General features: G+C 66.7%; 1 protein-coding gene across 1 annotated transcript; it reads right to left on the bottom strand.

The window, feature by feature from the left end:
* Positions 1 to 304: 304 nt before the first annotated feature.
* COL2A1 (collagen type II alpha 1 chain) lies at positions 305 to 22,710 on the bottom strand. The gene is made up of 55 exons (XM_074565010.1): positions 22,626 to 22,710; positions 18,827 to 19,027; positions 18,410 to 18,415; positions 17,337 to 17,353; positions 17,005 to 17,037; positions 16,832 to 16,864; positions 16,637 to 16,690; positions 16,403 to 16,504; positions 16,224 to 16,301; positions 15,931 to 15,975; positions 15,783 to 15,836; positions 15,622 to 15,675; positions 15,467 to 15,520; positions 15,311 to 15,364; positions 15,159 to 15,212; positions 14,640 to 14,684; positions 14,446 to 14,499; positions 14,282 to 14,326; positions 14,120 to 14,173; positions 13,932 to 14,030; positions 13,701 to 13,745; positions 12,726 to 12,824; positions 10,164 to 10,217; positions 9,594 to 9,701; positions 9,436 to 9,489; positions 9,234 to 9,332; positions 7,959 to 8,012; positions 7,778 to 7,876; positions 7,640 to 7,693; positions 7,415 to 7,468; positions 7,104 to 7,157; positions 6,922 to 6,975; positions 6,776 to 6,820; positions 6,427 to 6,525; positions 6,213 to 6,320; positions 6,080 to 6,133; positions 5,916 to 5,969; positions 5,776 to 5,829; positions 5,619 to 5,672; positions 5,434 to 5,541; positions 5,279 to 5,332; positions 5,131 to 5,184; positions 4,433 to 4,594; positions 4,216 to 4,323; positions 3,706 to 3,813; positions 3,418 to 3,471; positions 3,221 to 3,328; positions 2,677 to 2,730; positions 2,450 to 2,557; positions 2,220 to 2,273; positions 1,944 to 2,051; positions 1,549 to 1,837; positions 1,226 to 1,413; positions 681 to 923; positions 305 to 551 (listed from the first exon to the last, which is right to left on the bottom strand). Exons 1-55 carry the CDS (start codon positions 22,708 to 22,710, stop codon positions 405 to 407), a joined length of 4,464 nt encoding a protein of 1,487 aa, XP_074421111.1. The 3' UTR covers positions 305 to 404.
* Positions 22,711 to 22,980: the final 270 nt, after the last annotated feature.

The raw sequence follows: 22,980 nt of genomic DNA, 5'->3' as shown, positions 1-22,980 counted from the left end.
TGGTTGGGTGGGTTTTTTTCTCTTTTTTTTTTTTTTCTTTTTTTTTTCTTTTTTTTTTTTTTTTTTTTTTTTTTTTTAGAATTTCGCAGCCTGCCCCAGACGGCGTTGGAAAGCGACGGTGGTCCCCGAGGGATGGCCGTGAATCGAGGGGGCGGGGGGGGGGGGGGGGTCGGTGTCGGTCGGTCGTTGCAGCCATTCAGTGCAGAAGTCGTAGGAGCCGTCGGAAAGTTCTCAGGTGGGTTTTTGGGGTGGTTTTGTTTAGTTTTTCTTTCATGGTATGGGGCTGGATTGTTTTTTTTAAAAAAAAAAAAAAAAAAAAAAAAACGAAAAACAAAAAACCAAAAAAAAAACCCCAACAAACAACAACAACAAACAAACAAACACACAAATAAAACAATTCTTTTTTACAAGAAGCAGACTGGGCCAATATCCACGCCAAACTCCTGATCGGCTCCACCAATGTCCATAGGTGCAATATCTACAATGGGCAGGCGCGAGGTCTTCTGCGACCGGTACTCAATGACTGTCTTGCCCCATTTGCCAGTGTGTTTCTGGGGAGAAAAACCAAGGAGGAAGGATGTTCTTAGACGCTCTTCAACCCTCCGAACCAACAGCGACCTCACGGGTTGAACCCCGACTCATCGGCTACCTCTTTCTCTCGCGGGCGCCCGTGGACTTACCGTGCAACCGTCCTCCAAGACGCTGTACGTGAACCTGCTGTTGCCCTCGGCTCTGATCTCCACGTCGTTGGATCCCTGGATGAGGATGGCTTTCTTCAGGTTGCCCGTCTCCTCGTCCATGTAGGCGATGCTGTTCTTGCAGTGGTAAGTGACGTTCTGGGAGCCTTCGGTGGACAGGAGGCGGAGGAAGGTCATCTGGATGTTGGCGGTGTTGGGAGCCAGGTCTTCATCGCCGTAGCTAAACTGGAGGGAGGAGGTGAGATATTAAAGTCTGGGAGCGTCACAACAACCCTATTTTCCGCCACTTCTTGAGGGGGCTTCCATGCTTTTATCTTCCTAGATGGCTGCAAAAATCACAGCCCGACTGACCCAACTCTAAGCTTTCAATATAGTCCTCTAAAACAGCTGCTCCCTCATAGAACATCCACCAACACGACCCCAAGGAAGGACGTCCCAACCCTCCACCCAGACACCCAACACCTTCCCCTCTTCGACCTCCCTTCCCGCTCCCGATACGCAGCACCGGCCCGGGGGGAGACGCTTACATGGAAACCGCCGTTAATGGTCTCTGCGAACCAGACGTGCTTCTTGTCTTTGGTCTTGCTGGTCCACCAGTTCTTCTTGGGGATGCTGCTGGGGTTGGGGTAGACGCAGGTTTCGCCTGTCTCCATGTTGCAGAAAACTTTGATGGCGTCCAAGGTGCAGCCCTGGTTCGGGTCAATCCAGTAGTCTCCTGCGGTGGGGAGGACAAACGGTGTGTGAAGAGGAGGTTTTGGTGCTCAGAGCAAAGAGCATCGTGGAGCTGCTTGTCTTCTTGAGGCTGGGGGAGAGGAACAGGAGGGGAGGAGGCGGAGATGGAGGCTCTTACCGCTCTTCCACTCGGGATGGCAAAGCTTGATGTCGCGGCAGGTCCTGGCCGGGTTCTTCTTGGAGCCCTCGGGGCTGCGGATGCTCTCAATCTGGTTGTTGAGGGACTTGAGCGTGGCGTCCACCTCGACGTCGTGCTGCCGCAGGCTGCCGGCGGCCTCGTCCGCCCGCATGTAGCGGATGGGGTCGGGGCCCTTCTCCGGCTGACCCAGGCCAGCGAAAGCCGACATGTCGATGCCAGTGCCAGGGGGGCCGGGAGGACCGGGGGGACCTGGGTTTCCGGGAGGACCCTATGGGAGGAAAAAGATGCAATCCTGATGGGCTGCTCTTCAAGCTGGACCCCCCTTTCCCCCCCACCCCCCCTTTCCCTGCCCACCGATGGCATTTTTAACTCACCGCGGGACCTGGTTCCCCGCTTCGTCCGCGGGGGCCGGGGGGACCGATGGGGCCGGGCATGCCGTTGGAGCCGTCTTTGCCAGAGGGGCCGACGGGGCCGGGGGGACCCTAGGAGAGAGCCCAAAATGGGGGGGAGGGGGGGTCAGGTCGTTGCAAGACCCCAGGGCCGAGAAGGTGCTGGGGAGCTGTTAGCTCCTGCCCCCGTGGAGGGGGGGCTCAAGGACAGAGGTGCCTCCTTCTCCTCTGCTGTCCCCAGATGCCACGGGCAGGACTTACCCTGGGACCGGAGGGACCGGCGGGACCAGCAGCACCTTGGTCTCCGGAGGGACCCTGAGGAGGAAGCGTGAGGGTGGATGGTCAGAGCTCCACGTCCGGCACCACGGGGGGGCTGAGCCTTTGCGCGGGGCTTGGGGCTCCGCGGCCGCAGCCCCCCTGAAGGAGCCACATCCAGCTCCGCCGCGAGACGTGGCGGGGCTGAGCACTGAGGTCCCAAAAACAACACTTACGGGTGGGCCGGGAAGACCCTGCAGCCCGGTGAAGCCGCGGTGGCCCTTCAGCCCTCTCTCTCCAGCCTCTCCCGTCTCACCCTTGTCACCGCGTGGCCCTTGGGGACCCTGGAAGGGGAGAAGGGGACGTGTCAGGCTGAGGGTGGCAGACCCCCCCCTTACCCAACGCGCCCCAGGACCCCGTGCATCGCACAGGGGACGTCCCCAAGGGACCCGGCGTCACTCACCGGCATGCCTCGAGCACCAGCGGGACCCGAGGGACCCATGGGACCTTGTGCACCCTACGGAGAGAAAAGAGGGAAGTGGAAAAGGGGGCAGGAGCGCGGGATGCCGGGGGGTGCCCTGTACCTTTGGGGGTGTCCCAGCCACCCCAGAGCTGCCCTGCTGCCAGCACCGGGAATGGGCAGCTGCCGGCACCCAGCGGCATCTTTAAATACTCATCAGCACCGAGTAACGATCCTTAGAAATAAATACCCTGGTGGATTCTCCCCGGTGCCGCCTCCCGGCTCCCCCCGCAGTGCTTGTGCGGAGGCAGAGCCCCAGCTGGGCTCCTGGTGCTCAGGAATCCTTGGGAAGACGCTCGGAGACGCTAACGGCACTCAGGGCACCTCTCAATTAGTGACAGCCGCTAACGGCACCCGTTTGGCTCTCCCCATTACTCCAAACAGCTAATTGCTCCCGGGGGGGCACTGCTAATTCTTCATTTATCTGCGCTCGGGGTGGTTTCCGTCTCCTCAAACCCAACGAGGCGTTTCCCTTGCTGCCACTCACCGTCTCGCCTCTGTCTCCTTGTTTGCCAGTGGGACCCACGGGGCCGGGAGCGCCGGGGGCACCGGGAGCGCCGGGGGCACCCACGGGGCCGGTCTCGCCACGATCACCCTGTGCCGAGACAAAGGGACGGTCAGAGCCGCGGGGTTTTCGGCCGGGATGAGGGGGGATGCGGATAGCGTGCGCCGGGGGAAGCTCACCTTGACGCCGGCTGCGCCGTCTCTGCCGGGGGGGCCATCAGAGCCGGGGTTCCCCTGGGAGAAGAGGAGGAGAAATTAAGTTTTGACCCTGGGATGGGGCAGGACGGGCACAAACTCCCCTCTCAAGGCAAAAAGCACCGGCGAAAAGGTGCCAGGAGCTGAGTTATGGCGCAGGGTCAGCGATGCCTCAGCGCCGCCACTGGGATTCCAGGGGGATGATCCCCATCCCAGCACCGACGGAGGCACCGTCCGCCTTCGCCCCCTCCCCGCATGCCGGGTGCTGCCCACCTCTCGCCCAGGTTCGCCGGCGGGACCCGTCAGACCAGGGGGTCCCACGGGGCCGGGGGGGCCTCGGTCGCCTGCAGAGCCGGGTGCTCCTTGTTTCCCAGGTTCGCCCTAATGAAGGAGGGGGGGGGAAATAAAGCCATGAGACAACACGTGTGAGCAGGAGAGATCCCGGCGCAGCCCTTCACCCTGCAACCGCCACCTTTCAAGGCTCCCTCCGCCCAAATACGCGCCGGTTACTGCCCTGCCCCGATGCCACCGGCAGCTCCTGGTTGGAAAATTGGGGTCCCTGGGGTGCTCCAGCTGCGCCCGAGGGGGCTGGTGGCCGGGTAACCGGCTCATTGCAGCCCCGGGGCGGGGGGGCTTCAGCAGCCGCTGAGCTGCCGCACAGACTTCAAAGCACCCCAAATTCACGGCGCTGAGGTCGGGAAAGCCAAGCTTGGCCGCTCCGACAGCTATCGGGGCTGGGGGGGGGGATGCCGCCGCCGGCGGACAGAGGGGGTGACAGCTCACCGATGGCCCCGGCAGCCCGGGGAAGCCTCTCTCGCCACGCTGGCCGGGAAGACCGACAATGCCGCGCTGTCCTGCCAAACCTTGGGGACCGGGGGGACCGTCGGGACCCTGCAGGGAGGCAGAGATAGGGGGAGATCAGACCCGGTGGGGCGGTGGCGCAGCACCAAGCGAGCGTGGAGGGAGGTATCTTCCCCTCCCGCCCCCCCAAAAAACGTACCGCGGGGCCATCCTCGCCTGGTTCGCCTTTCTCGCCAGGGGGACCGGCGGGGCCTTGGAGACCGGGGTCACCGGCACGGCCCGGGGGACCGGCATCGCCACGAGCACCCTTGGGACCATCTTTGCCAGCAGAGCCGGGGGGGCCGGGGGGACCTGGGTTACCCTGCGGGGGGGAGAAGACAGGATTAGTACAAACAGGCGGCTTTTCCACCTTCAGCGCCCGCATCCTGGCACCTCTGCGGCTCTGGGTCGGCTCCTGGGGATGAAGACCCTCAGAAAAACCCCTTTTTATGGGCTGATGAGCTGCCGGGGGCGGGGTGGGGGCTGTTTAGCCCAGGGACCCTTCGTGGCTTGGCCCCTGGCGTGGAGCGAGCAGCGTCTCCCGAGCCCCCGAACCTGGGGGATCAGCGATCCCGGCTGCCCCTGAGCGATCCTGGCTGCTCCCGAGTGATCCCAGTGCCCCCCCCCCATCCAGCAATCACAGTGTCCCCCAAGTGATCCCGCCTGCCCTCAAACGATTCCGGCTGCTCCCAAGTGATCCTGGTTGCTCCTGAGTCATCCCAGCTGCTCCCGAGGGATCCCAGTTCCCCAAAGTGATCCTGGCTGCTCCCAAGCCATCTTGGCTGCCCCCAAGAGATCCCGGTTGCCCCCAAGAGATCCCGGTCACCCCCAAGCGATCCCGGTTGCCCCCCGACTCACGTTAGGGCCGGGTGGTCCCACGCGGCCGGCAGCGCCGGGGAATCCGGTGGCTCCCTGGGGAAGGAGAGGAGAAGGGGGGTTCCGATGCTGCACCGCGCTCCCCCCAGCCACCCCCCACCCCGCCACAGCCCACCCCCCCCATACTCACGGGGGGACCCTGAGCACCCCGAGCTCCTTTGGGACCAGTTACACCAGTTGGACCCTGGGCAGAGGAGGAAAAGGGGTTAGAAATGCGCCTGCCAGGCGATGCCCCAAATTTCCCAGGGACGTGGGGAATCACCCCCCATTTCGGGCTGGACCCACCTGTGGCCCAGGTGCTCCGGAGGGACCTTGGGGACCAGGAGCACCGGCGTCACCCTTCTGCCCGGGCTCTCCTTGCTCGCCTTTGGCACCGGGTTGCCCGTCGGCGCCCTGCGGGGAAGTGGCCGCCGTGAGCGGGTTGAGCCGACGCCGGACCCGTGCCGGGGGGGACGGGGCCAAATACTCACCGGGGGGCCGGCAAATCCGGCGGGACCGGGGGCACCAGGCTCACCACGCTCACCCTGCGAGGGAGAGATGGGGGTTAAATGGGGGGAGATGGGGGGAGCGAGGCCAGCGGTGGCACTGCCAGCGCTTGGGGGACTGTGGGGGGGCAGTGGCACTTACGGGGGCACCACGGGCACCGGCGGCGCCGGATGGACCAGGGGGGCCGGATTCACCCTGGAAAAGAAGGGATGGGGAGTTGGAGGGGGGTGGGCAGCATCTCCCTCCATCGGGAACAGCCGAGGGGCTCCTGGGGCTCTCACCTTCTCGCCGTTGGGGCCAGCGGGGCCGGGGGGACCGATGGGACCTGTCAGACCCTACGGAGGAGAGACGGATGAGGACAAGGCCACCGCGAGCATCCCTCGCCGGCCAACCCGGGCATCCCTTGCCAGCCACCCCACTCCCGCCGTGGCCCCATCCCACTTACGCGTGCGCCGTCCTTTCCGGGGGCTCCCTCGGGACCCTTCTCTCCGACGTCTCCCTGAGGGGCGAGAGGGAGGTGGTGTGAGCCGAGCTGAGACCTGACGCCGCTCGGGACACCTCCGGCACCCATCACTTACCCGGTCTCCCTTGGGACCAGCGATACCGGCTGCTCCTCTCTCGCCGGGCATTCCCTGCAGCCCTGGGGGACCCTGGGCGCCGTTGGGGCCGGCTGGTCCAGTTGCACCCTAAAACAAAAGGGCAGTTATTGGGGTGCCAACCCCCCCCCCTCCAGCCTCACGGCTCCGCCGGTGGCACCGAGCCACCAAGCCCTGTCCCCCCCTTGTCACCCACCTTGGGTCCGTCGGTGCCCGGCGTGCCGGGGAGCCCGCGGGGACCTTGCAGCCCTTGTGCGCCGGGAGAGCCACGTTCACCGGGGAAGCCACGTTCGCCCTGGGGTGCGGGGTGGGGGGGGGACACACGACACAGCGTTAGGGGGCCGCGGTGAAGGTCACAACGTCCTTGGGATGAACGTCCGAGGCGAGGGGACGCGCCGCGGCAGAGGCTGAGCCCCCCCAGCACTGGGGGAGCCCATGGCGGGGGGCCAGGCTCCACCAACCCCACCGAGCCCCCCCAAAACTCCCAAAACAGGGAGAGGCGTCCTGTCCCCGCAGCCGGCGGCGGGGGAACGGGTGACACTTACTCTGGGACCGACGAGACCGGGGGCACCAGCTTCTCCTGGAACACCCTGCGGCGGGGGGAAAACAGAGTGGGGGGTCAGCCCCGGAGGCTGCCGAGGGTCCTGACCCCCCCTTTGCAGCCTGGGAGGAGGGAAAAACGGGGCCTCACCTGATCTCCAGGTTTGCCGCTCTCTCCGGGGGGACCTGGTGGCCCGGGCAGCCCCTGCGGGGGGGACAGCAGTGGCATTAGCACGGTGGCAGCGAGACCCCCAGGGACGGGGGCTCGGGGTCACCCACGAGCATCACCCCGACCCCAGCAGCCCAAATCCCCCCCCCAGTCCATGTGCTCACCTGGAAGCCGGAGGGACCGGGGGCTCCTTGCTCTCCTCTCTCGCCCGCGGGACCCTGTGGGACGGATGGCGGTGAGGGACCCCGAAACCGCCCGGGGTTCGGGCTTCACCCGCCCCAGGATTTTGGGGAATCACGGGGGGATCCCAACATCCCCACACCCCAACACCACAAGGGCCGGGGAGCGCGGAGGCTCCAGCCCCAGCAGACCCGGGGGTGGTTCTTTGCCCAAATCCAGACCCCCGACCGCCCCCCCCCCCGGCTCCCATTTCCAGTGGGTTTTGGCCGCGGGTGACCAAGGCTGGGAGACTCACGGCGGGTCCTGGGGGGCCGGCAGCTCCCGTCTCACCATCCTTGCCAGGGAGACCCTACGGAAGAGAAAAGCCAGTCGGTGCTGAGCCCCCGGCGCGATGCTGCGGACCCCTCTCCACCCTCCGTGCCTCAGTTTCCCCACCCGCTGATCCCTCGGGGGGCTGTGATGCTGGAGGAACCCCAAAATGTCGTTTTGGGGGGACAACGAGGGAGGAAAACCAACTCACCCGCAGCCCTGGGGCACCGGGGAGTCCTTTCTCACCGGCTTTTCCGGGCTCGCCCTAGAGAGAGGACAGAGGTGACGGTGACGGGCTCCACGCCCGGGGCCGCAGCCCCATTTTGGGTAGAAACTGGTCAATACTCACATTAGCACCTTTGGGACCAGGGAAACCCATCACGCCGGGCTGGCCACGAGCACCCTGCGGGCCGGGGGGACCGGGGCGGCCGTCCTCGCCGGGAGCACCCTGCGGGGAGGGGGACATCAGCAGGGACCACGCCGGACCCCGGTGTCCCCCCCACGCCATTTCCCCACGGAGCGTCACTTACGGTTGGGCCGACTTTGCCTTGAGGACCAGCATCTCCTGGGCGGCCGGTGAGACCCTGCGGCGGAGGGAAGGAATTGTGGGGGGGGGCTGCGGTGGCCGGCCCCCAGGGTGGGGGGACACGGGGGATGCCGTCCTGCCCGGCTCCCGGCCACCGCTCTGGGCCTGGGACACCCACAGGGGTCTGTTTAACCCCAGGAGCTGCCCCCGGACGCGTCTTCGCTCACCCCAAAGAGCAGCAACCCCGAAGCGCATCTTTGCTAATTCCAAATTCATCTTAACTAACCCCAAAGAGCATCTTAATTAGCACTGAAGAACACCTTAATTAGCACTGAAGAGCATCTTTGTTACCCCCCCAGAGCATCTTCGCTAACCCCCGAGAGCATCCGAACGCCCAAAGAGCATCTTCACCCCGAGGGGCATCTTTGCTCCCCCCAAATACATCTGTTAACCCCCAAGAACTTCTTAATTATCACCAAGCAGCAGCTTCGCAAACCCCAAGTTGCACCTTCTCTAACCCCAAATGCATCTTTGAGAACCCCGAAGAGCATCTTCGCGAGCAAAGAGCATCTTCGCTAACCCCAAAGAATGTCTTGATTAGCCCCTGAACCTGATTAGCCCCTGATTAGCAGCTGAACCCACCCCAAAGGGCATCTCAATGCCAAGGAGCTGCTGGGCTAACCCCAAAAGCACCTTATGCACCCCAAAAGCACCTTATGTGCACCCCAAAAGCACCTTATCCACCCCAAGAGCACCTTATCCACCCCAAAAGCCCTTTAACCGGCTCCAAAAGCACCTTATTGACCCCAAAAGCACCTTAATCCACCCCAAGAGCACCTTATCGACACCCCAAAAGCACCTTATCCATCCCAAAAGTCCTTTAACCAGCTACAAAAGCACCTTATTGACCCCAAACGCACCTTATCCACCCCAAACGCACCTTATCGACACCCCAAAAGCACCTCATTGACCCCAAAAGCACCTTATCTACCCCAAAAGCCCTTTAACCGGCTCCAAAAGCACCTTATTGGCCCCAAAAGCACCTTAATCCACCCCAAAAGCACCTTATCGACACCCCAAAAGCACCTTCGCTGACCCCCAAGAGCCTCCTGGCTGACCCCAGCAGGTCCCCCCCCAGCGTCACCACCGTCCCCACACGGTCCTGCCCTGCCAGCGCAGGGGGGAGCCCCCATCCAGGCTCCCCCCTCCCCCCCCCCGCCCCCCCATCTCTGCGCCATGTTGGGGGTGCAGGATGTGACCCCCCCCTCCCGGCTCTTACCCTGGCTCCGGGCAGCCCGGGCTCTCCGGGACGCCCGGGGTCACCGGTGGCTCCCTTGGGACCCGCCAGGCCAGCGGGGCCACGCTCGCCCGGAGCACCCTGCGCGGGGGGAGAAGGGGTGAGTTTGGGGGTTCGGGGTGAGGGGGGGGTCACCCCCATGGACACCCCCCCCCCCGCCCCCGTCACGACCCCGAGGTCCCACCTTGGGTCCAGCCAGCCCGTCCTGCCCGGGGAAGCCGCGATTGCCGGGAGCACCCTATGGAGGAAGAGGAGGAGGAGTGAAGTCGGGGGGGGGGGAGGAAGGTTTTGGGGGGCAGCACCTCGCTGCTGGGGGGGTGCGGTGGGGGGGGGGCCACGCACCCTCTCTCCAGGTGGTCCCACGGGGCCGGCAGCACCCGGTTCACCACGGGCTCCTCTCTTGCCTTCCTCGCCAGCCGGCCCGGGGGCACCTTGGGGTCCTGCGGGTCCCTGAGGAAGAGGAGGAAAAGGGGTCACGAGTTGCCTTCCTCCCTCCCCCACCCCCCACCCCCGACCCCCCCAATAAATGCGCCCCCCCCGCTGCGTCCCAGGGGTGCGGGGCAGGAGCCCCTCGCCGTGCCACGTGTCCCGCTGGCGCCGGGGCTCGGCGGCCACCGCGGCGGGGATCCGGCCCCTCGTATTGAGGCTGGTTAATGAAGCGAGGGGGGAATGTCCCCGGCGGGGGGGGACACGAACACAGCGGCTATTGTTCCCCCGGGGGAGGGGGGACGCTGCCCCTCGAGGGGCCTCGTTAGGGGAAGAGGTTCGTTAGACGCCGAGGAGACGCGGGGGCCCCGAGCGAGGGGCCGCGGGACGGACCCCCGGCCAGGCGGGGGGCGCGGGGGGCGCTGGCTGCGGCATGTCCCGTCGTCCCCGTCCCTGTCCCTGTCCCCCCCCCCCGCCAGGACTCACCGTCTCGCCCTTCGGTCCCTGCTCGCCTTTGAAGCCCGCGATGCCGGGTTCTCCCTGGGGACAGAGAGGACGGTGGGGGACAGGGCCACAGAGTCCCCACGGCTGGCCCCGGCCCCGGTCCCTTCTCCCGGACGTGGCCCCGACGTCCTGCTTGTCCCCATCCCCATCCTGTCCCCATCCGTGTCCCCATCCTGTCCCCATCCCTGTCCCCATCCCTATCCCATCCCCATCCTGTCCCCATCCGTGTCCCCATCCCGTCCCCATCCCGTCCCCATCCCTATCCCATCCCCATCCTGTCCTCATCCTTGTCCCCATCCCGTCCCCATCCTGTCCCTATCCCTGTCCCCATCCCCACCCCTGTCCCATCCTGTCCCCAACCCAGCCTTGTCCCGACCTCCACTCCCATCAGCATCCCTGTACCCATCCCTATCCCATCCCCACCCCGTCCCCATCCTGTCCCCAACCCAGCCTCGTCCTCACCTTCACTCCATCACCTTCCCATCCTTGTCCCCATCCTTGTCCCCATTCCTATCCCCATCCTGTCCCCATCCTTGTTCCCATCCCATTCCCATCCTATTCCCATCCCTGTCCCCATCCCGTCCCCATCCTGTCCCCATCCCTATCATTGTCGCCATCCTGTCCCCATCCTTGTCCCCACCCCATCCTATTCCCATCCCTGTCCCCATCCTATTCCCATCCCTGTCCCTTTCCTGTCCCCAACCTGTCCCCATCCCTATCGTTGTCCCCATCCTGTCCCCATCTCTATCATTGTCCCCATCCTGTCCCCCTCCTTGTTCCCATCCTGTCCCCATCCTATTCCCATCCCTGTCCCCATCATGTCCCCAACCTGTCCCCATCCCTATCGTTGTCCCCATCCTGTCCCCATCCCTGTCCCCATCCCATCCCCTCTCCTGTCCTCATCTTCATTCCCATCCCCCATTCCTGCTCCCGTCTTTGTCCCCACCCCATCCCTGTCCCCATCCCTGTCTCCTTCCCTTGCCCACCCTCATCCCTGTCCCCACCTTCCTGTCCCCGTCTGTCCCCATCCCCTTTCCTCTCCCCAACTCCTATCCTCATTCCTGACCCCACCCTCAGCCCTGTCCTTGTCCCCATCCCTGTCCCCATCCCCATCTGCATCCCAGTCCTCTGACCTGTCCCTATTGTCCCATCCCCGTCATCTCCGTCCCCATCCTCATCCTCATGCAATCCCCATCTCATCCCATCCCCGTCCCCATCCTCACCCCATCCCTGTCCTTGTCCCAGTCCCCATCCCGTCCCTGTCCCCATTCATGCCCACATCCCCATCCCCATCCCTGTCCCTATCCCTGTCCCCATCCCATCTCCATCCAGTCCCCATCCCTCCCGTCCCCACTCTTGTCCCTTCCCCATTCTCACCCCATCCTGTCCCTGTCCCCATCCCTGTCCCCATCCTCACCTCATCCCTGTCCCCATCCCTGTCCCCATCCCATCTCCATCCTGTCCCTGTCCCTGTCCCCATCCCTGTCCCCATCCTCACCTCATCCCTGTCCCCATCCCTGTCCCCATCCCATCTCCATCCAGTCCCTGTCCCTGTCCCCATCCCTGTCCCCATCCTCACCTCATCCCTGTTCCCATCCCTGTCCCCATCCCATCTCCATCCAGTCCCTGTCCCCATCCCTGTCCCCATCCTCACCTCATCCCTGTCCCCATCCCTGTCCCCATCCCATCTCCATCCAGTCCCTGTCCCCGTCCCCATCCCTGTCCCCATCCTCACCTCATCCCTGTCCCCATCCCTGTCCCCATCCCATCTCCATCCTGTCCCTGTCCCCATCCCTGTCCCCGTCCCCATCCCTGTCCCCATCCTCACCTCATCCCTGTTCCCATCCCTGTCCCCATCCCATCTCCATCCAGTCCCTGTCCCCATCCCTGTCCCCATCCTCACCTCATCCCTGTCTCCATCCCTGTCCCCATCCCATCTCCATCCAGTCCCTGTCCCCATCCCTGTCCCCATCCTCACCTCATCCCTGTCTCCATCCCTGTCCCCATCCCATCTCCATCCAGTCCCTGTCCCCATCCCTGTCCCCGTCCCCATCCCTGTCCCCATCCTCACCTCATCCCTGTCCCCATCCCTGTCCCCATCCCATCTCCATCCAGTCCCTGTCCCCATCCCTGTCCCCATCCTCACCTCATCCCTGTCCCCATCCCTGTCCCCATCCCATCTCCATCCAGTCCCTATCCCCATCCCTGTCCCCGTCCCCATCCCTGTCCCCATCCTCACCTCATCCCTGTCCCCATCCCTGTCCCCATCCCATCTCCATCCAGTCCCTATCCCCATCCCTGTCCCCACCCCATCCCGTCCCCATCCCCTTTGGGGACCAGACGCAGGTGACCTGGGAGTGACCCACGGGTGACTGGGGAGGGGACACCCCCGGCCCCGGGCGATGGGGGCGTGGCCCGTGGCAGAGTGGGCGGGGCGTGTCCCGGAGTGGGCGTGGTCTGCGACATAGTGGGCAGGGCCACGTGTCGGTGGGCGGGGCCAGGGCCGCCGTCCCCGTCTCGGGGGGCTCCCGGGGGGGCTCTTACCGTCTGTCCCTTGGGTCCCAGCGGGCCGGTGGCACCCTGAGGTCCGGGGGGGCCACGGGGGCCGGGGAAGCCTGGAGCGCCGGCGATGCCCGGGGCGCCCTGCGGGAGCCGGACGTGTCCGGGGGGGGCACGGCACGGCCCGTGTCCCCCACTGTCCCCACGTCCCCTGTGTCCTCCCGCCCCCCCACAGCGTCCCCTGTGTCGCCGCATCTGCCAGCACCCTCGCGTCCCCCAGCACCTCGTGTCCCACACCGTCCTCGCAGCCCCAGCACCTCCCAGCATCCCCAGTGTCTCCCAGTGTCCCCAGTGTCCCCTCCGCGTCCCCGTGTCCCACATGCAGCCCACAACCCCCAGCACCCCCCAGTGTCCCCCAGCACCTCCAGTGTCCCCAGTGTCCCCTCCGCGTCCCCGTGTCCCACATGCAGCCCACAACCCCCAGCACCCCCCCAGCGTCCCCCAGCATCCCCAGTGTCCCCAGTGTCCCCTCCGCATCCCCGTGTCCCACATGCAGCCCACAACCCCCAGCACCCCCCCAGCGTCCCCCAGCATCCCCAGTGTCCCCTCCACGTCCCCGTGTCCCACAGGCAGCCCACAACCCCCAGCACCCCCCAGTGTCCCCCAGCACCTCCAGTGTCCCCAGTGTCCCCTCCGCATCCCCGTGTCCCACATGCATTCCACAACCCCCAGCGTCCCCATGTCCCCCAGCACCCCCAGTGTCCCCTCCGCGCCCCCATGTCCCCCAGCGTCCCCATGTCCCCCAGCATCCCCCAGTATCTCCCAGCACCCCACGCCCCCCCGCATCCCGCATCCTCCTACCCCCAGCATCCTCCCGCATCCCTGTGTCCCCGTGTGTCCCCACACCCCAGCCAAGCCCTTGGCAGCCCCTTCCCACCCAGGGCCAGACCCCTCCCGAGTCCCGGCCCCCCCAGGGGCTCCGGACACCTTGTCCTCGTCCCCGTCCCCAGCCATACTCACCGCCGAGCCCTTTGCGCCGGGGATGCCGTCAGTCCCTGGGTTACCCTACGAGAAGACCCCCCCCGTGCCTCAGTTTCCCCACCGCCAAGCAGAGGACGACCCCGTGTCCTCCCCCCCCGCTCGCAGGATCAGCCCCGTCCCCGTGGCTCCCAGGCCAGGGGACATGTGGGGACAAGCCACTGCGTTGCGGGGGGGGGGTTACGGACACACACAGGGGGTGATGGCACTTACGGGGGCTCCAGCGGGGCCAGGAGAGCCGGGGGTACCGGATTCACCGCGGGGGCCCTGGGCACCCTCAGGACCTCGTGCTCCGGTGGGACCAGCTTCACCCTGGGGGGAGAGAGATGGGGTGAGGGGGGTGGGGGCAGGCGGCGCCGTGCCTCAGTTTCCCCCGCTGGGACCAGCCCCTTCCCCCTTACCTTCGAGCCGGGGGCGCCGGGGAAGCCGGGGGCTCCTGCTGGGCCGACGGGTCCCTGGGGGGTGAGAAGAGCGTCAGGGTCTGCCCAGGCTTTTGGGGGGGTCCCGGGGGACCCCGTTGTCCCCCACTGGGGTGACACGGGGTCCGGCAGCCCTTTACTTACAGGGGGTCCAGCTGGGCCGGGGAGACCATCGTTGCCACGAGCACCCTGGGGGGAGATGGCAGCGGGAGTCACGGGGGGCACCGTGCAGGGACGGGGGACCCCCAACCCCCGGCGGCCCCCTGCCACCGGGGTGCCACCGGGGACCCGGGTGGCGTCACACTCACCGCAGCACCGGAGGGGCCGGGACGTCCTCTCTCTCCGGGCAGCCCGCGGGGACCCTGGGGGGGACACGGTGGTGGGTCGGGCTCTGCGCTGCCCGGCCTGGGGCTGGGGGGGGGGGGAGGGGGGGGATACAACACCCTCCCCCCCACACACACCCCGTGCCTCAGTTTCCCCCTTCCCCAGCCCAAAGACTCACCATGGGGCCGGGGGAGCCGTTCTCGCCAGGTGACCCCGATTCGCCCTGTGGGGACGGGCAGAGGCTGAGCCCGGAGTGGAGAATCCCGCAGCCCCGAGGCCACGGGGACGGTCACCCCACAGCCCCGATGCCGCGGGGATGGTCACCCCGCAGGCCCGAGGCCACAGGAACCGTCACCCCACGGCCACGGGGACGGCCACCCCGCAGCCCCAGGGACGGTCACCCCATAGCCCCGACACCATGAGGATGGTCACCCTGCAGCCCCAACACCGTGGTGATGGTCGCCCCACCAGCCCTGACGCCACAGGGATGGTCACCCCGCCAGCCCCGAGGCCGTGGGGATGGTCACCTTGCTCACCCAATGCCACGGGGACGGTCACCCCGCCAGCCCCGACGCCATAGGGGTGGTCACTCTGCCACCCCCGACGCCGTGGGGACGGTCACCCCGCCAGCCCTGACACCACGGGGACGGTCATCCCGCCAGCCCCGAGGCCACGGGGACGGTCACCCAACACTGACCTTGGCTCCAGGAGCCCCTGCCTCTCCCTTGGCGCCGTCCAAGCCGGGGTAGCCCTGGGGACAGAGAGATGGGGGGGGTCACCCTCTGTGCCACCAGCTGATGGGGACACTGGGGGTGCTGGGGCGGGGGGGGCGCACACACACACACTTACCCGGTGGCCTTTCACTCCGGGGAGTCCGGGAGTCCCGGGGAAGCCACGAGCACCCTGCGAGCAGGCGGAGAGAAAAACGGGTTGGGGACAAGGAGGGGACACGGAGGGGGGCTCCATCCCCAGGCGGGGGTCGGATCCATCCCGGAGCTGCCTTACCTGGGGGCCGGGGGGGCCGCGCTCGCCGGATTTGCCGGGTTTTCCTGTCTCACCCTGCGGGGAAATGAGATGGGGGGGGATAAAATCACCCTTTGGCCTCTGGTCGGGGCCACAGCTGCAACGAGCTGCCCGTTCTCAGCCGGGGTTTGACTCACGTCGTCACCGGGTTTCCCAGGAGGTCCCGGCGGTCCCCGGGGACCCATCGGACCCTAAAGGGGGACAGAGAGACAGCGGGTGAGTGGCGGCTGGTGGGTGGCGTGTCCCCAAGAAGGGGGGTTTAGCGGGGGGGGGGACGGGGAAGTGGGGGGACACTCACAGCAGCGCCGGGCTCGCCGGGCTCACCGGGGTTGCCTTGAAATCCTTGGGGACCCTGGAAAGGAGACGGTGGCATCAGCGGGGCGGTGGGTGACCACCCAGAGACCCCTGCGCCTGGCAGGGACCGGGGCGGGGGGACGGGTACTTACGGGAGCACCTGAAGGTCCGGGGGGGCCGCGGGGTCCCATGGGGCCCTGGTGGGGGGGAGGAGAGACAACAGCGTCATGGCGGGGGGGGCAAGGTAAGGTGGCCGCCCCCCCCCCCCCCCCCATCACCCGCCAAATCAGGGGGAATCCCCACAAAAGGGGAGGGGTGGGCGACGCAGGGTCCCCCATGTCACAAGAGGGGACCCGCCGCCGCGTCCCCCTGGAGGGGAGGGGGGGTGGGGGGGTGGGGGGGGGGGTTGTGGGGGGGTCCCGGTGTAGGGGGGGGGGGGTCTTACCATGGGTCCCTGCATGACGCCCATCTGCGCGCCTCCAGCCTTCTCGTCGAAGCCGCCCGCCATCTGAGCCGCGAAGTTCTGCGAGGGGCAGGGGGCTGAGCACGCCGGCCGCCCCCAAAACCCCTCCTTTCCCCCCCAAAAAACATCCCCCCACCCCCCACCCCCCCTCCGATACTCACCCCACCGAGGCCGGGGGGGCCGGGAGGGCCGGGGGGACCGGGAGGGCCGGGATTTCCAGGGGTGCCGGGTTCTCCATCCCTGCCCCGGGGGCCGGGAGCACCCTGTGGGGGAAGGCGAAAAGCGGGGTGTCATCCATGCAGCGAGCGCGACAGTTCTCTGCAGCGCCCCACCGCTGCCGGGGGGGGTGGGGGGACGGTTTGCTGGGGGGGGGGGGGGGCGGTGTGTGCTCTCACCTTCTCCCCCTTCTCGCCGCGGTCCCCTCGTTGTCCCTGCTCGCCTGCGGGACCCTGCGAGAGGAAAGGGGTGGGGGGGGGGTGGTTCAGCTCTCCCCCGCCTCCCCCCCCCCCTCCGTCCCCGCCCCCCCCCATATCCCCCCAACCCCCTCCCACAAATATTCCAGCAATTCGCCCGGAGAAACGCGTTCCCACCTGTGGTCCCGGAGGCCCTCGGGGTCCTACGACCTGTTGGGGGGGGGAACGACACAAGGGTGGGATGAGACGGGCGCAGGTGGGCCCCCCCCCCCCCCCCAACCCCGAATCATCCCCCCCAGTGGCAGGGCCCCCCTGTTTTGGGGGGTGTCACCCCCACCTGGGGCACTTACATCTTTAATGTCACCGGGTTCGCCCTTCTGTCCCTGCAAGGCAAAGGGTGGGGTGAGCCAAGGGGGGGGACACACACCCACAATCACACCCCCCCCCCCAAATTCCACCCCCCTCAAGGTGACAAAACCCCCCAGGAGGCAACAACCACCCCCCCCCCCCCCCGCGAGGTGACAAACCCCCCTGGGAGGTGACACCCCCCAAGCCACTTGCCCCACGCAGATGCCATCGGGTCCTGCCTTGACACCCCCCCTCCCCCCCCGCCCCGTTTTGGGGCAAAACCCCAGGAAATTGGGACCGCGGGGCGGGGGGGGGGGACGGACACCAGCCTCACCTTGGGGCCAGGTTGCCCTGTTGGAAAAACAAAAATAAAGAGAAATTAGAGGGGGGGGACATGCTGGGGGACACACACACACACACACACGTGACATCGTCCCCATCCCGGGGGGGGGGGGGGTGGTGCTCCGAGGGGGGGGCCTGTGGGGCCAAACCGGGGGGCGCAGGAGCGCGGGGGCTCCCCCGAAGCGGGGCAGTGCGGTGAGGCGGGGGGGGCGCGCGAAGCGGGGTTCAGCATGCAGGAGCGGGGCCGTTTTTTGGGGGGGGGGGCGCAGCTGGGGGGGTGCTCAACCCTCCCCCCCCACCCCCGCCCCGCCATGGGGGCAGAGAAAGGTTCAAAAAGGCAACTTTGGGGTTTTGGGGTTGGGGGTCTGAGCCCTTCCCTGGGTGGGGGGGCGGGGGGGAGTATTTGGGGTGAATTATCACCGTTTTGGGGATGGAAACACCATTTGAAAATCCCTTTTGCCAAGATGCCCAGGGGGGGAGGGGGGGGTGGGGGGGGCAAGGCCATGCTGTGTGTCCCCCCCCATCCTTCCCCTGCACCCCAAACTCATCCGCTTTTGAGGAATTTCATTAAAAAACACCCCAAACCCCACCCCCCACCCCCCCCCCAGGCTTTGACGTTGCCATTTGGGGTTAAAGAAAAAAGAAAAAAAAGAGATTTTTGCCACCCTGGGACAAATTTTTTTACCCCCCTGGTTGCGGGGGGAGGGCGGGGAGGGGGGAGGCAAGTTGCCATGGATGTCCCTGTCCCCCCCCCCGAAAAAATCCCATCCATGGGCCGGGTAATTTATTTATTAATGAAATACGGGAAATAAATAAATTACAAGCGCTGGGCCGGTGCGTGGGGCACTTTCCGAAAGGGGCAGGACTTTCCCAAGGGGAATGTGGGGCTGGGCCAGACCCGCAGCTCCCCATGGATGTGTGTCCCGTGTCGTGTCCCCCCCCCAAAAATCCCATCCATGGGCCGGGTAATTTATTTATTAATGAAATAAGGGAAATAAATAAATTACAAGCGCTGGGCCAGTGAGTGGGGCATTTTCCGAAAGGGATTTGGGAGGTGGCACAGACCCGCAGCTCCCCATGGATGTGTCCCCCCCCCTCTCTAAAAATCCCATCCATGGGCTGGGTAATTTATTTATTAATGAAATAAGGGAAATAAATAAATTACAAGCGCTGGGCTGGTCAGTGGGGCACTTTCCGAAAGGGATTTTGGAGGTGGGACAGTCCCGCAGCTCCCCATGGATGTGTCCCCCCCCTTTCTAAAAATCCCATCCATGGGCCGGGTAATTTATTTATTAATAAAATAAGGGAAATAAATAAATTACAACCGCTGGGCTGGTCAGTGGGGCACTTTCCGAAGGGGATTTCGGGGCTGGGACAGACCCTCAGCTCCCCATGGATGTGTCCCCCCCATCTCTAAAAATCCCATCCATGGGCCGGGTAATTTATTTATTAATAAAATAAGGGAAATAAATAAATTACAACCGCTGGGCTGGTCAGTGGGGCATATGGGGCAGCACTCTCCGAAGGGGATTTCGGGGCTGGGACAGTCCCGCAGCTCCTCGCAGATGATCTCGTCGCAGAGGACGGTCCCCGTGTCACACACACAGATGCGGCAGGGCTCCGGCTTCCACACGTCCTTATCGCGATAGCGCTGCCCCTCCTGCAGGCAGCTGCCCGCCTCGGCTGCGGGGAGAAGCCAGCGGGGTGGGGGGGGCCGGGGGGGTGGGGGGGGGCATCACCCACCCCCAGGGAGGGTGGCAGGGGACCGCGGTCACCCGTGATGGAGGTGGTGGGGAGAAGCCAGCTGGGGATGGTGGGGGGGGGGACAGGGACAGGGCAGGGTGGCATCACCCCGGGGGGTGGCAGGGGACCGTGGTCACCCAGGGAGAAGCCAGCTGGGGATGGGGGGGGGAGGACAGGGACAGGGCAGGGTGGCATCACCCCCCAGGGGTGGCAGGGGGCTGTGGCACCCAGGGAGAAGCCAGCTGGGGATGGTGGGGGGGGGAGGACAGGGACAGGGCGGGGTGGCATCACCCCCCAGGGGGGTGGCAGGGGACCTCGGTCACCCGGGGAGAAGCCAACTGGGGACCGGGGGGAGGACAGGGACAGGGCGGGGTGGCATCACCCCCCAGGGTGGTGGCAGGGGACAGTGGTCACCTCTGATGGAGGTGGTGGGGAGAAGCCAGCTGGGCACGCAGGGGGGGACAGGGACACGGCGGGGTGGCATCACCCCCGGGGGGTGGCAGGGGACCGCGGTCACCCGTGATGGAGGTGGCGGCAAGAACAGGGACACGGTGGGGTGGCATCACCCCCAGGGGTGGCAGGGGACCATGGTCACCCGGGGAGAAGCCAGCTGGGGATGGGGCAAGGGGGACAGGGGCACGGCGGGGTGGCATCACCTCCAGGGGTGGCAGGGGACCGCGGTCACCCGTGATGGAGGTGGTGGGGAGAACAGGGACATGGCGGGGTGGCATCACCCCCCAGGGGGGTGGCAGGGGACTGTGGTCACCCATGGTGGAGGTGGTGGGGAGAAGCCGGCTGGGGACGGGGACACGGTGGGGTGGCATCACCCCCAGGGAGGTGGCAGGGGACCACAGTCACCCAGGGAGAAGCCAGCTGCGGACAGGGGGGGGGACAGGGACATGGCAGGCTGGCATCACCCCCCGGAAGGGTGGCAGGGGACCACGGTGACCCGGGAAGAAGCCAGTTGGGGACAGGGACACGGCGGGGAGATGGGGGTGGCATCACCCCCCAGGGGATGGCAGGGGACCACGGTCACCCATGGCAGAGGTGGTGGGGAGAAGCCAGCTGGGGATGGGGTGGGGGGACAGGGACACGGCGGGGTGGCATCACCCCCCAGGGGGGTGGCAGGGGGCCACGGTCACCCGTGATGGAGGTGGTGGCCTCCGATGGAGGTTACTGCCACCGTCACCCTTTATGGGGGTGATCCCCCCCCGCCGTAGCTCAGCAAAGCATTTCCAGCCTGAAGCGCGGGGGGGGGACGTCCCCAACCCTCCCCAGGACCCCGACGGCACTCGGTGCCCCCCTGTCTTGGGGACACTCGGTGTGTCCCCGCAGCCCCTGTGCCTCCGGTGGGATGTGGGCAGTAACACCTGTGTCCCCAAGGTCTCTGCGGGGGGGGACGGGACCCTGGTGTCCCCCGGGCTGCGCCCCTCCGGTCCCCCAGAGCTGCCCCGGGGTCCCTGTGACGTGTCCCCAGGGGGTACCCCGGGGTCCCCAGCAGTGCCCAGGCATCCCCAGGCTGCACCCCAGTGTCCCCAGGAGGTACCTCAGTGTCCCCAGGCTGCACCCCAGGGTCTCCGGAGGTGCCCCAGGGTCCCTGGGATGTGTCCTGGTGTCCCCAGGAGGAGCCCCAGGGTCCCCAGGCTGCACACCGGTGTCCCCAGGAGGAGCCCCAGGGTGGCCAGGAGGAGCCCAGGTGTCCCTGGGGTGTGCCCTGATGTCCCCAGGGACCGTGGGATGTCCTCCGTGGCCCCAGGAGGTGTCCCCACGTCCCCAGAATGTGCCCCAGGGTCCCTGGGATGTGACCCAGGATCCCCAGGAGATGTCCCCTTGTCCCCAGGTTCCCTGGTGTCCCCAGGGTCCCCAGGTTGTTCCCCGGTGTCCCCAGACCATCCCCAGGGTCCCCAGGATGAGCCCCAGCACCCCCAGGACAGGGCTGGACCCCAGTGTCCCCAGGCTGGACCCCCTGTCCCCAGCTGCACCCTGTGTCCCCAACTGGACCCTGCTGTCCCCAGCTGGACCCTGTGTCCCCAGTCTGCCCCCCCCCCCAGGTCCCTGGGCTGCTCCCCGCTGTCCCAGGGCGTACCCCATGTCCCCAGGCTGTCCCCCAATGTCCCTGCCGTGCCCCCAGCCCCTCTCCTGCACCCCAGGCTGTCCCCCACCGTCCCCGCACTGTCACCTGCCGTCCCCAAGCTGCCCCCCGCTGTCCCGTCTGTACCCCACGGTCCTAATGCCGCTGCCCCCCTCTGTCCCGGGCTGTCCCCCAGGGTCCCAGGCTGTCCCTCAAGTGTCCCACACTGTCCCCCAAGTGTCCCACACTGTCCCCCTCCACCCCACGCTCTCCTCCCCACTGTCCTTAAACTTTTCCCATCCATCCCACACTGTCCCCCCTCCAGCGTCCCACGCTGTCCCCCGACGTCCCCACGGTGTCCCCCCCTCCCCTTGTGCTGTCCCCCTCTGTCCCACGCTGTCCCCCTCTGTCCCATGCTGGTGGCCCTCCGTGTCCCACATTGTCCCCCTTCACCCCGGACTGTCCCCCCGCTACCCTGAAACTTTCCCCTTCCTTCCCGCACTGTCCCCCCGCTATCCCCCGCTGTCCCCCAGCGTCCCCGCGCCATCTCACAGTGTCCCCACACTGTCCCCCCACTTTCCTTGAGCTGCCCCCCCCAGTGTCCCACACTGTCCCCCAGTGTCCTCCCCCATCCCGGGCTGTCCCCCCCCACCTGCCCTTAAACTTTCCCCATCCGTCCCACGCTGTCCCCCCTCTGTGCCACGCTGTCCCTCAATCTCCTTACGCTGTCCCCCAGTGTCCCCCCCTCACCCCAGACTGTCCCCCCCCTACCCTGAAACTTTCCCCCTCCATCCCACGCTGTCCCCCGCTGTCCCCACGCTGCCCCCGACTCTCCTTGTGCTGTCCCCCTCTATGCCACGCTGTCCCCCGGTGTCCCCCCCACTACCCTGAAACTTTCCCCCTCCGTCCCACGCTGTCCCCCAGTGTCCCCACGCCGTTCCCCCGTGTCCCCGCGCTGTCCCCAAGTGTCCTAGGCTGTCCCACGGTGTCCCCGACTCTACTCGTGCTGTCCCCCAGTGTCCCCACGCTGTCTCACAGTGTCCCCCCCTATCCCAGACTGTCCCCCCCCCACTACCCTGAAACTTTTCCCATCCATTCCCCACTGTCCCCCGTACCCCGCGTTGTCCCCCAGTGTCCCCACGCTGACTCACAGCGTCCCCCCCTATCCCACACTGTCCCCCCCCCCACTACCCTGAAACTTTCCCAATCTATCCCACGCTGTCCCCTGGTGTCCCCACGCTGTCCCCCGCGTCCCACACTGTGTGTCCCCCCCCTCCATCCCAGCCTGTCCCCCCCCTCCACCGCTACCCTGAAACTTTCCCCCTCCATCCCCCGCTGTCCCCGGCCGTCCCTCGCTCCCCATTTCCCTCCTCCCCATCCCGGGTCTCCTCTGGAGGGGGGGGGTCGGTCCGGGTGTTTGGGGTTGGGGGGGTTGGGGGGGGGGGCGGGGGTGGCTTCGGTACTCACGGAGGTCTCGGTCCTGCGCGGCGACGGTGGCGAGGAGGAGGGCGGCGAGGGCGGCGGCGAGGCGGAGCGGGCGGCGGCCGGGCATGGCGAGGCGGCGGCGCCCCTCACCGTGCGTCGGGCCGAGCAGTGCCCGCACCGCCCCGCCGCCGCGTATATGTCCCGGCGCGGCCCCCCGGGCCCTGTAACCCGAGCCGGGCCAGCCCCCCCCCACCACCACCCCCCCCCCAACCCCGCGCCAGCCCCCCCCCCCCGCCCCGGCCCTCCTCCGGGACGGCACCGGGGCCAGGGAGGGAGGGACGGGGAGGGAGGGACGGGGCTCGGTGGGCCCCCCCCCCCCCAACCAACATCCCCCCCC

The sequence above is a fragment of the Larus michahellis genome, chromosome 22, assembly GCF_964199755.1.
Source record: "Larus michahellis chromosome 22, bLarMic1.1, whole genome shotgun sequence".
NCBI classification, from domain to species: Eukaryota; Metazoa; Chordata; class Aves; order Charadriiformes; family Laridae; genus Larus; species Larus michahellis.
This window is presented reverse-complemented; position numbering and strand designations above follow the sequence as displayed.

Coding starts and splice junctions, on each gene's coding strand:
- COL2A1 (XM_074565010.1), bottom strand. CDS start 22,710: ATGCCCGGCCGCCGCCCGCTCCGCCTCGCCGCCGCCCTCGCCGCCCTC. Junction 14,327..14,445: donor CCGGCCCCTCCGGTGCTGCG/GTGAGTGTGACG, acceptor ATCTCCCCCCAG/GGTGCTCGTGGCAACGATGG. Junction 3,814..4,215: donor CCGGGCTGCCGGGGCCATCG/GTGAGCTGTCAC, acceptor CTCCTTCATTAG/GGCGAACCTGGGAAACAAGG.